The sequence below is a fragment of the Rhinopithecus bieti genome, unplaced genomic scaffold (genome assembly GCF_001698545.2).
Source record: "Rhinopithecus bieti isolate Rb0 unplaced genomic scaffold, ASM169854v2 scaffold_5476, whole genome shotgun sequence".
NCBI lineage: Eukaryota > Metazoa > Chordata > Mammalia > Primates > Cercopithecidae > Rhinopithecus > Rhinopithecus bieti.
This window is the reverse complement of record NW_016805433.1, coordinates 3,061,933-3,075,054: the sequence shown is the minus strand read 5'-3', so window position 1 is coordinate 3,075,054 and position 13,122 is coordinate 3,061,933. Positions and strand designations below refer to the sequence as shown.

The 13,122-nt window shown below is 35.4% G+C and overlaps 1 protein-coding gene across 1 annotated transcript in view; it reads right to left on the bottom strand.

Annotated features, from left to right (window-relative positions):
* Window positions 1-13,122, bottom strand: part of OSBPL8 (oxysterol binding protein like 8) — a 209,750-nt gene that overhangs the window by 13,476 nt on the left and 183,152 nt on the right. Inside the window, 7 exon segments of the mRNA XM_017872516.1 lie at window positions 1,394-1,481; window positions 1,812-1,997; window positions 3,597-3,708; window positions 3,711-3,721; window positions 5,644-5,744; window positions 7,579-7,676; window positions 10,756-10,854. Of these exon segments, the coding sequence (XP_017728005.1) occupies window positions 1,394-1,481; window positions 1,812-1,997; window positions 3,597-3,708; window positions 3,711-3,721; window positions 5,644-5,744; window positions 7,579-7,676; window positions 10,756-10,854 (695 nt within the window).

The following is a 13,122-nucleotide window of genomic DNA, read 5'->3' as shown; positions in this document are numbered from 1 at the left end:
ACTTTCCTCCTATACAGCTCCATCCTCTGCTTTTATGTTGTAACAAACTATATCTTTATACATTGTATGTCTGATAACAAAGATATGTAATTAAATTATTTTTCATTCACTTATTTTTTAAGTCCTGTAGGAAATAAAAGAGGACTTACAAACTAAAATTACAACAGCACTAGCTTTTATATTTGCCCAACTATTTACTGAAAATATTACTTCATACAGCTTTGAGTTTCATTTTATTCTGAAGGAGTTCCCTTAGCATTTTTTTGTAGGGCAGGTCTAGTGGTAATGAACTCCCTCAGCTTTTATCTGAGAATGTCTTAATTTCTCTCCCATTTTTGAATGACAGTTTTGCCAGATACAGAATTCTTGATTGACAAGTTTTTTCTTCTACCACTTTAAATATGTCATCTCATTGCCTTCTGGCCTCCATGGTTTCTATGAGAAATCGGTTGTTAATCCTATGGATGATCCCTAATGTATGTGATAAGGTGCTTCTCTCTGCTGGTTTTAAGACTCTCTTTGGCTTTTGACAGTTTGCTGTGGTGTGGTTCTCTCTGAGATCATCCTACTTCGAGTTTGTTCAGCTTCTTGAATTTGTAGATTTATATATTTCACCAAATTTAGGGATTTGGGGGTCTTCTTTCCTTAAATATTCTTCATTCATTTCTCTGTCTTCTCTCTGTGGAACTCCCATAATGCAATGATACCCCACTTGATGGTGTCCCACAGGTTCTTTAGGCTCTGTTCATGTCACTTCATTCATTTTTCTTTCTCCTCCTCAGACTGGATAATTTCCATGGTCTTATCTCTAAGTTTCCTGATCCTGTCTTATGCTTGCTTATATCTGCTTTTGAATATCTCTGGTGAATTTTCATTTTCATTATACCTTTCAGCTCCAGAATTTGTTTGGCTCCCTTGAATAATTTGTCTTTATTGATTTTCTCAGAGATGAGTGTCTGTGTAAGTCCTTCAGGTAGTATCCTGACAGCTTAGGACAGACAAACACAATTGTGTCTGAGGTCCACTCTGTTCCTTCTGGAACTAGGAACTTACACTGGCAATGCAGGGGCCCTTCAAGACTGCTACTGCACTGGGAAGGACCTGGGGCAAGGGCAGGAAAAATGCCATAAAGCTTTCCTCTCTTTGCACTTTCTTGATCCAGTATTCACTTGGTTGCTGAACACCTCCAACTGTTTTCCAGACTTCTGGCAAACTGAGTTGACAGTTTTTGCTTGTTTTCTGATGTTTCTTTGGGGTAACAAGAGTTCAGAGCTGCCTATTTTGCTCACCCAAAATTTTACATTTTGAAACCAAATTTTAAATGTTGGTTGTTACAGATACTAAAGATTTAACAAATGTATATATCTAGTGTATCTGGTTTTTTATTACATACCATTGGAGTACGATGTTTCACTTTGGTCTGAATAACACCATCTTTTTCAAATTGTATCATATCATTAAGTGGGTCCCATGGTCGGGTACTACATAAATGAAAAAAAAAAAATACCATTTGCTCAATGACTAAACAAAGAACTTTAAAACTTTCTATTACATGATTCAATTTTATTAATAATTATATAGGTAGCTCTAATAATGAGATTTCCCCATATCTAATCTTCGGACCCTCATTTTATCGGCTAACTACTATCATAGAGTCAAGCTTATAATGAATGCAAAACCAAGTTTAAAAATCTCACACTAATATACATGGTTTAATTAAAAACTACTCCAGCAACAAATATTCTAGAAATAAAGGCAATAAACCATGCTAATAATATATTGTTTGAAATAAACTATTTTAAGTTACTTACTCTGCAAACTTGTAATGCCATTCTCCTGTGAGTGGATCAAGTTCAAATAATTTGCAAGACCACTCTTCATTTTTTGTTTTCCGATCTCTGGCAGCTTGTCTTTGAGCTTCTTCCAAAACGTACTTCTCTTGGGTAGCTTCAGTTTGGTCTTTGGCATTTATGGCTCGAGTTACCCGTTGCCAGAGTCTAATACATGTGCAAAATAGTATTAAAATGCAACAGAAAATAAAATCTATATAGAACAGGCTTCAATCCCCTTGTAGAGAAAATAATGCTCACATGAATTTTTGGCTTTGACAACACTTATACTCATAGGCTTAGAAATGAGTCAAGATATAAATTCAGTCCCTTGAGTAGAGAGAGGGTCTCTCTATGAACTAAGTTCATAAGTGGAGACTAATTTTTCTTTTACTTGGCAAGAGAAACTTACTATATAGACTCTAAAACTCATGGTAGTAAGTGTTGCTGGCTCAAGATGATAGGAATGTAATGAAGGTAAAGCTCAGGAATCTATGCTTTAAGCAAGCTTCCTAGATGATTCTTACACTGTTTAACATCCACTGGCTTCAGAAAGATCCATTAATGTAATGCAGTGCTTCTAAAGTTTGGATCCATGAATTATCAGAGAACTTTTATAATCAGAATCTCTGGGGTCAGGCCCAAGTATTGATACATTTTAAAAATGTTTCCCCAAAGTATTTTAATGTATTGCCAGTGTTGAGAACCACTGGTTTAACAGAAAAGACTACTGAGGTAAAATGATATCCTCTACTCGTTCTTTCTTCTGTTAAATAAAAGTATATCTATATCCTACCCATCTAGAAAGACAGCATGTTAAAACCAGAAGAAAAGGCTTTGGGATCAGATAGAAGTCAAGTCCTAGAGCTGCCACTTCTTAGCTGGTGCACTTAAAGTTATTTATCCTAAGTCTCATTTCCTCATCTTCAAATATGCTGAATTACACACTCTCAAAAATTATCATATGTATGCCTTTGCAAAGCTTATCTCTGGATAAAGAACATCAAGTGGTTATGGCAGAATATTTAGAACTGGTACATACACATTCTTCCATCTTTGACAACCTTAATTTTGAGTGTAGAAGGGAAGGTACACACAGACTTGAATTCCATGAGAGAGAATGATATGTATGTGGGAACATGTAGGGAGGACTAAGTTGCATAATGAGTGTTTAGTACCTAGCAAAGTATCTTTTATACATAAGTCTCCTTCTCTTAACACAAAGACATAATAACAATAAAATGGGGAATGTGTATATAGTATTTTTGATTCAAAAAAGTTCATGACTTAAGAACAGAAATGATAGCCTTAATTATTATCCAACTAATAAGTCCTTTAGAAGCCAGTCCATCCAGTAACTTTATTTTTGTTTCAGAGAATGGCACAGAAGTAGATTCTGCACCATTCCCTTTACCTAGAGTTCTAATGCCTAAACTAGGTTAGAAAACAGTTGCCAGGTAGAAACTAAGAGTCACTAATTAGTCCTGTAATCTTATTTAAACAAAAACTTTTTTTTTTAAGGTTCTGGAGAAGTTGATAAAGAAAAATATGAGTAGTTTTGAGGTACAGAAAAGCAAGACGATTTGTATTATATTTCTTTGACATTCTTATACACAGAAACAGAATACTGTCACATTCCACAAATGACAAACTATTTTGCTGAATTAAGATATGACAGAAGAAAGGTGACAAAATGACCATGTCATTAAGGAATTGAAAAACTACTCTCTGATCCTTATGAAGTTAGCTGTAAAACAGTATACTTACTTCTCTGATTCAAAATCTTCCTGTTCTTCAGATTTTACAGTGTGCCTTATTAATCTCCATTGCTTAATGTCAGGTGTTGGATTCCAGAAAACCTCTGAATTATCAGTCTTTTATCAGTAATAAAACTTCACTATCCTATATTTAAAGAAATTCAAAATTAATGTAGAGAATTATACTTAGAAGGCAATTTTATAGTATAGTAATATGATGGTGAGAATTTCTTTTGGTTAATCCTCCAGTTAAAACATTTTAAAAACAAATGTAACTAGCACTTTTCCAAAAGCCCCATGTTTCTCATCATTTTATAAAACATTAAGATTGAATACATAATACTAGTTAATTAAAAAGAATTTGGTTGAATATCCAGTTTGTGAAATTTCACAAGTTTTACTTCATAAATTTCAAACATTACATGCAAAGCCTCAATAACCATCTTCAAACTGTCAAAGTAGAGCATAGTATTTGTTGCAGCTACAATGAGATGCTGTTGACTATCCATGGTTTCAATATACTCATACATACACACACATCCCTCTGAAAGAGGCTTTCCTAGCATTAAAAATTTGAGTTCCATCTCTATCGAATAATCTATCTAAGACATGGTCTTACTCTCTTGTGTAGGCTGGAGTGCAACGGTGCTATCTACCTTATCTATCTAATCTATTTTACCTATCCAATTTATCTACCTGTCTATCCATCCTTCTCTTTCTCTCTCTCACTCTCATCTCTCTCTCTCATCTACATCTTATCTATCTGAGACAGGGTCTTGCTCTCTTACCCAGGCTAGAGTGCAGTAGCACAATAATGGCTCACTGCAGCTTTCACCTCCCAGGCTCAAGCAATCTTCCTGCCTTGGCTTCCTGAGTAGCTAGGACAGGCATGTGCCATCATGCCCATCTAATTTTTTTTTTTTTATTTTTAGTAGAGAAGAGGTCTCGTTATGTCACCCAGGCTGATCTCAAACTCCTGAGCTCATGCGATCCTCCTACCTCAGCTTCCCAAAGTGCTGGAATTATAGGTGTGAGTCACCCCACCCAGACAGAAATTTCATTTTTTAAAAATGACTGCTGCTTTATCTTTTTTCCAGAAGACGCTCAGATTTAAGGCAATTAAAAAAAAATTTCAGAGTGTATGTGGCCACTTAGCGGAGTCCCTAAATACAGTTTCACTTTCTTATATTTCTCAACATTTTCTGCTTACTGTATGCAGAAAGGAGCATATACTCAGTGCTCGTAGTATGGTATATCCATGCAGTGCCATGATTCTTTTTATTCATTTACGCGTCTCTTAACAAAATTACATAAATATGAATTTAGGTTAGCACAGAAGTAAATAAAAACCATTGCTGTCATACACCACTATATCCTTTCCATGTTCCACTGAAAGGAATGTAACTAATTGGAACTATGCCTCTTTCTTCTATGTGAGAGGCAGCAGAGTGCTGTGCATAAAAGCACAGCCCTGGAGCCAGGGTTCCTGGGCTTTAATTCTTGTTTCACCACTTACTTTGAGCAAATTATGTGAACTCTCTGTGCCTCAGTGTCCTCTTCTATAAAATGGGGACAATAATAAACAATAATAAAATGGTCATGGCACCTATATACTCACCTCATAGGGTTATATGTTATAAATATTAAATCAGTTAATATGAGTAACATTCTTAAATAATGCAGTAAGTCATATATTTAAGTGTTAGCTATTTCTACTGATTTTAAAGTTTTGGAAATAAAATATTACATAAAATTAATTATTGTTGATAACAGATCAACACCAAAATATCTGCTATTAAGCTGATGCTTATGTTAAATAGTGATGTTTTCAGCAATGGAGTAAGTTTTAAATTTTAAATGTGATTGTTATTTTTTTTCCCACAGAATAAAATCCTTTACAAAAATATGTACCCTCTCCCCTCCAGCTCACATACTCTTCCTCAAGGAGACCCTGCCACTCTCCCAATGAGAAGTGGGATCTATATTTCTTCTCCTTGAATTTGGGTGGTCTTACAATTCTCCAAATAATAGACGACAGTGGAAGTAAAATTCTTTACAAAATACTTACCCAATGACCTTCCAAAGTAGCTAGGACTTCTTTTCCCAGTTTAAGTTTCCCTGATATTTGATTAACACAGTCACTACTCCCTAAGAATGGCTTTCAAATGAGAAAATGTTAAAACATTTTACTTATCACTTATATTTACATATAATGTAAAACCAAAACAAAAAAAAAACAACAAAAATTACTTGCATAGTTATAGTGCTCTTGAATACACAAGCAGTAAAAAACACTGGCTCAAATTTCAGTTGGAATGTTTAATAAGAAATCTGAATTGCTGCTATGAAAAAATAGGATAAAACAAGCAGACTATGTTAAATGAAAATAAACATATGAAGAAAGATCACACTGATATAACTGACTCATGTTCCATGTATGCTCAAATCCTATGTCCTCACCTAACTGTCAAGACTGTGCCCTATCAATGTGACATTATCTTAAGCAATAACAACTCAGTAAACCTAAGGGAATTCACGATCCATTGAAATAAGTAACACCCCTTCCTTAAAAAATAAACAAAAGTAAAATACATAGCTAAAAAAAGCCTACAAAAAATAAAATTAGAAGGAATATATTTTGAGTTACTATAATACCTTACTAATGTCTCTCCTTAGAGACAAAATTTTGATGCTCCAATGTAATACTTAAAGGCATCATATATACTTAAGAACTCATTCATCATGATCTTCAAACATTATCATCACCATACAAGCAAAATTTTGTCAAGGTGAAAGAAAAATAAAAAAAAGATATTGCATCAAATAATACTGAAGAGGTCTTTCTCATTAGAGCAAAACTGCTTATCAGCTGGATATCAACACATCAGCAATTTAGTAATATTACATAGTTCACAGAAATATTTTTATCTGAACATAATATACTGTTGTTCAAGAACAATTAATTCACATTAAGTTCTCAAATTTCCCTTTCATTTTGAGGCAGACAAAAATTTCCAAAGATGGCCTTGACAATATGTACCCTCTCCCCTCCAGCTCACATACTCTTCCTCAAGGAGACCTTGCCACTCTCCCAATGAGAAGTGGGGTCTATATTTCTTCTCCTTGAATTTGGGTGGTCTTATAATTCTCCAAATAATAGACGACAGTGGAAGTGATATAATTTGGCTTCTCAGACTAGGTCATGGAAAGCAAATGCAGCTTCTGCCTTGCTCATCGGGGCACTTGCACTTTGAAACCCTCAAATGCCAAGTAAGAAGTCTACTTTGAGGCTGTCATGCTGTCAGGAAACCAAGTCACATGGAAAGGCCGTGTATACAGGTGCTCAGATTAGCAGTCCTAGTCCTTCGGTCACCCTAGACCAGGTATCAGATATGTAGTGATAAGCCTTCAGGTGATTACAGTCCCTAACTATTGAGTCACCCATGGCCTACAAAGTCTTTCTGAGACCCCAGACATTATGAAGCAGAGATAAGCTATCCCCAATATGCCCTGTCCAAATTTTTGACTCACAGAACTCACGAGGAACAGCACAGTTATTAAGTCTGTTGAGTTTTAGAGTAATTTATTACATAGAAATAGTGACTAATACAACTGTGCCTTAGTTTACACAGCTAGACTGCAAGATGACACATATCTTCTGGTATTTGGTAAAAACAATCCTTTATTAAGAAATTTCTGTCTAATCACTTCTTAAATCTCATCTTCTATATAATACCCACAGTTTTATTAATTAAGATGAAAAACAAAAACGTCTTTGTGTTAATTTGAATTTTCCAAGGCTGCTATCTTAGGCTATCCGAAGATACTCACCCAGCCTTGTCCTTATCCGTTAGATGCACTTATCTTTGACCTGACGTAAATTGTTTTCTTACATTTAGTCCTTAACTAGGAAATACATGGTGCCCGTTATTCAATATTTATTGTATGGCTCTCCTTCTAGTTAGGTGATACCTACTATTATTTCTACTAACCTTTAGTTTAAATTCAAGTATTGCACTGTATCCAGTTTTTTGACATGTAATATTGACTGTTCCACCAAGCTCCAGTGTCATTGTACCATAAAGAATTCCTAAAGGAAAAAGATTTGACAAAATATTTATATGTATATGGCTCACAATAAACAGTTTAGTAATCTAATCACCTTTTAGGAGGAACGTAATTCAAAATCACTCTGTCCCACTCAAATGAAAAGCTATAATACAGATATAAAGATGGTTCTGTGGGATATAAATAGATAACAGCTGATTCACATTATGTGCAGATTCCATATCTGTAAATTCACCTACTCAGTAAAGTATCAATACCCAGAGTGCTTCTGTAGTCATTTGGAGACACGTGCAGAGTAGTGAAAAATTTGAGTCACCTGATGCACACACTCTGAGCTGAGGTTGAGCAAGGCAAACACTCTTCCTTGTTTCAGCTTCCACATTGTTAAAAAAAAAAAAAAAAAAAAAAAAAAAAAAGTGTCCTTTTGCAGTGTATTTACTACCATGTTTTCACATTTTGTGCTTTTCATTGGTGGTTTTGCTGTTTAAAGTGGACCCACATGTAGTGTTGCAGTGCTGCCTAGTGTTCCTAAGTGCAAGAAAGCTATAATGTATCTTATAGGGAAAATGTGTGTTAAAAGCTACGTGTAGGTTTCAGGTTCTGTTGGCTGTTAGTTCAAGGTTAATGAATCAATAATAGGTAATTAATGTTATAATGACATCAGGTTTCTTTAAATAGAAGCACACATAAAACAAGGTTATGTACTGATTGATTGGTTGATGAAAATGTTAGGACAAGAGGCTCACAGGAATCCAATCTCATACTCCCCCCAGGAGTAATGGCTCAGTATTTGCTAACTCAGTGGTGACTTTATATAACCACTGCAAATAACAAGAATCAAATGCATAAGCAAAGCAAACAAAAAAACTACAGAGTAAGTTCTGTGGTTAAAAGCTGGGGAAACTCTAGGTTTAACAAAGCTAAACAGGTTGTGTATCTGCTGTTGGTCTAAGATGTTAAGGCAGCCTTTAACATGCAACGTACAATATTATCTTTTGAGAGGGGAACAGACTATGTAATGTTTCTCATACTTATTTGGCTATGGTACTCTTATTTTACAAAACAATTTGTGAGGCTAGTGACTTGGGGGAACATACCTTAGAAAACATACAGGGTGAAACAGCTTATAAAAATCATTTCATGTGCTCATTCACAAGCGGTTATAACTTCTTTTCTTTTTCCATGCATTGCTATAAAAAATTTTCCCTATTATTAGCTAAGTATGGGCATGGATGTCTACATGGAATATAATTTTATTTTTTCTAAATGATAGAAAATTTAAATATATTTGTTCTTATCAATTCATAATTAAAGATATTTCACTCCATGCTTACCTCAAGCTCTAAGAATATCTAGACTGAGGCCATAAGTCAGCCTCTTTTGTACATGCTGGGTTGGCCTTCAATAAGATTCAACCCTCCCAGGTTTCTCAACTGTGAAATAAGGCCATATCAAATAATTCCTTTCAAATTATACTTTAAGTTCTGGGATACATATGCAGAACATGCAGCTTCGTTACATAGGTATACATGTGTCATGGTGGTTTGCTGCACCTATCAACCCATCATCTACATTAGGTATTTCTCCTAATGCTATCCCTCCCCTTGCCCCCCACCTCCCGACAGGTCCCGGTGTATGCTGTTCCCCTCCCTGTGCCCATGTGTTCTCACTGTTCAACTCCCACTTATGAGTGAGATCATGTGGTGGTTGATTTTCTGTTTCTGCGTTAGTTTGCGGAGAATGATGGTTTCCAGCTTCATCCATGACCCTGCAAAGGACATAAACTCATCCTTTTTTATGGCTGCAAACTATTCTATGGTATGTATGTGTCACATTTTCTTTATCCAGTTTATCACTGATGGGCATTTGGGTTGGTTCTAAGTCTTTGCTACTGTGAATAGTGCTGCAATAAACATACACGTGCATGTGTCTTTATAGTAGCATGATTTATAATCGTTTGGTATATACCAGTAATAGGATTGCTGGGTCAAATGGTATTTCTAACTCTAGATCATTGAGGGATTGCCACACTGTCTTCCACAATGGTTGAACTAATTTACACTCCCACCAACAGTGTAAAAGTGTTCCTATTTCTCCACATCCTCTCCAACATCTGTTATTTCCTGATGTTTTAATGATCACCATTCTAACTGGCATGAGATGGTATCTCATTGTGGTTTGATTTGCATTTCTCTAATGACCAGTGATAAAGAGCTTTTTTTGAAAAGTGTCTGTTCATATCCTTTGCCCACTTTTCATACTGAATAATTTCTATGTTTTCATGAATCAGTTCCCAAAATAGAGGATAATTACCAAAAAAGTTATTTTTAAGATTTTAAGAAACCGGTTGGAAGGGAGGACACACATCATGACCACACTAAACTGACGCAAAACAGTTGAAAGTTCAGAATGCAGAGGTAAACCACCTGGGTTCAGATCCTGACTTGCTGCATTTTAGCTGTGTGATCTCAGGCGTATTAAGCCTCTTTGTGCTTCATTTTTCCTCTTCTATAAAAAGGGAATAATAATATTTCTATTTTATAGGAGCTGCTGAAATGATTAAATAAATGCATTGAATAGTTGGGTGCCTAGCATGTTGTAATGTTGTAGATGACAATTATTATGTAACACCCTTATCTGTATTTTAAATAATGGGTCAAAAAGCATAACACATTAAGAAATTGGCAAAAGAGGGTGAGAAAATCTTTTAAAACTTGGTACATTAAAAAATAGTAAATTAAAATTTTAAAAGCATGGTGGTGCAAAAAAATGAAAATCATCTTTACAGATTCTGAAATAACAGACAGTTTTGTCAAATTTGAAAACTTGCACATCAGGTAAGTGCAAAGAAATTTCATTATGGTAAGTCAGTCTCTTCTGACTAAAGTATACATCACAAAAAGGTCCATTACAGGTGAATTAATTCACCACAGAAATATTCAGCAAATGATAGCAATAATCTTAAATATCTGTAAATCAAGGATGCTTTCAAACAAAATATAAGTCTGACTCCATCAATCAGAAAGCACAACAAATCACAGCTACATACATTTACTTAAAAGGAAAGCTTAATATCTAACTCAAGTATAGAAAATATTTACCTTTACAATGAGCATATGGCATTGTCATTACATAATCTTCACCCCTATTCAAGAAAGTTAACCGTGCTTCTCCCTCTAATATTGCAGATAATGAGTTTCCTGAAATAAAATGTTGTTTATTAAATTTCACAAAACATATTCAACCAACTCAAAAACAAACAAAATATATTTAGAACACCTACCAGACATCTACAGTGGAAAGTCTTAAAAATGTCTCAATCTCGGCCGGGCGCGGTGGCTCAAGCCTGTAATCCCAGCACTTCGGGAGGCCGAGACGGGCGGATCACGAGGTCAGGAGATCAAGACCATCCTGGCTAACATGGTGAAACCCTGTCTCTACTAAAAAACACAAAAAACTAGCCAGGTGAGGTGGCGGGCACCTGTAGTACCAGCTACTCGGGAGGCTGAGGCAGGAGAATGGCGTAAACCCGGGAGGCGGAGCTTGCAGTGAGCTGAGATTCGGCCACTGCACTCCAGCCTGGGCGACAGAGCGAGACTCCGTCTCAAAAAAAAAAAAAAAAAGTCTCAATCTCAATGTGCCCAAACATGTATTCATTACCTTATATCCAAAACATATTTCATCCTTATTCTCATTTTTACATAATGACTACTTCTAAAAGATACAGTTATGTGCTTTTTTATAATTAAAAAAAAATTTTTTTGAGATGGAGTGTCTCACTCTGTTGCCCAGGCTGGAGTGCAGTGGAGTGATCTCAACTCACTGCAATCTCCACCTCCAGGGTTCAGCAATTCTCCTGTCTTAGCCTCCCGGGTGGCTGTGATTACAGGCGTGTACCACCACACCCAGCTAATTTTTATATTTGCAGTAGAGACAGGGTTTCCCCATGTTGGCCAGGCTAGTTTTAACTCCTGACCTTGGTTGATCTGCCCTCCTCGGCCTCCCAAAGTGCTGGGATTACAGGCATGAGGCACTGCACCCGGCCTATTTTATGAGAGTTATAAGAAAATCAGAAAACATGGAGAATACTTAATATTAATAAAACACTGTTTCACTGTATAGCCTAATTTTCTTTTTTGAATAAAACCATTATTTTTTAGCTATAAGTCACATTACTTTACAAATCTCAAGCTATTTAAATGCTTATAATTGATATAACAATCCTATAGACAATTTAGAAAAATAAAAAATATAAAGCACCAAAATATAGTCAACAATAAAACACTATGGTAATTCCTTCTAAGTTTTCTCCTGTATGCATTTTCTCTCCTTCTATTCTCAGTTTTACTTAAGTATAAATTTACATACAGTAACTAACCCATTTTAAGTGTGAAATTCAAGTTTTGGAAATTGCAGAGTCATATAATCACCACCACAGTCAAGATATAGAACTTCCCATTATCCCCAAAAAGTTCCTCCTTGCCCCTGAGCAGTCAATCCTTTCCCTCAGCCCCAGGAAACCACTGGTCCATTTTAAATTACTGGCTTTACCTATTCTAGAATTCTGTACAGATGGCACTATAGAAGATGTAGCTTGCTGTGTTTTACTTCCTTCAATTAGCACAGTGTCTTTCAGGTTCACCCACATTGCTGTATAAGAATTCTATTCCTTTTTATTGTTAGTTAGCATTCTGTAGTTGTGACATTTCCTTACTAGTTGATGGTCCTTAAGTTGTGTTTAGTCCTGGATTATTATGAATAATGTTGTGTATACTTAAGAATATTTATGTACAAGTCTTTATGTAGCCATCTATTTTCATTTTTCATGGGTAAATACCTAGGAGTGGAATTTCTGAGTTTACGGTACATGCATGTTTAACTCTGGACAATCATTTCTCCCACGTGAAAAAACATTTGACCATGTGTACCGGTCTACATCTGAACTCTATTCCATCCCATCAATTTATATATCTACCATTATGTCAATTCCACACTGTAATGATTACCTTAGCTTTATAGTAAAATTAGGCAGTGAAAGACTTATCTTGTTCTTTTTCAAAATTGTTTGGCTGTTTTGGGTCCTTGACTTTTCAATGTAATTTTAGAGTCAACTTGCCAATATCTTCAAAAAAGCCTGCCAAGATTATGATTAGGACTGCACTGAGTCTATGGCTCAATTAAGGGAGCTCTATTATCTTAACAATATTAAATATCTCAATATATAAACATAGTCTATCTATCCATTTATTTGGATCTTCTTTAATTTTCCTCAGTGATGTTTTAGTCTTCAATATACAGGACTTACATCTTTTATTAAATTTATTTTTAAATATATTATTTGGATGCTATTATAATTGGAGTTGTTTTTAAATTTCATTCTGAGCCAGGCATGGTGATGTGTGCCTGTAATCCCAGCTACTCAGGAGGCTGAGATGAGAGGATCTCTCATAGTAAGACACTGTCTCAAA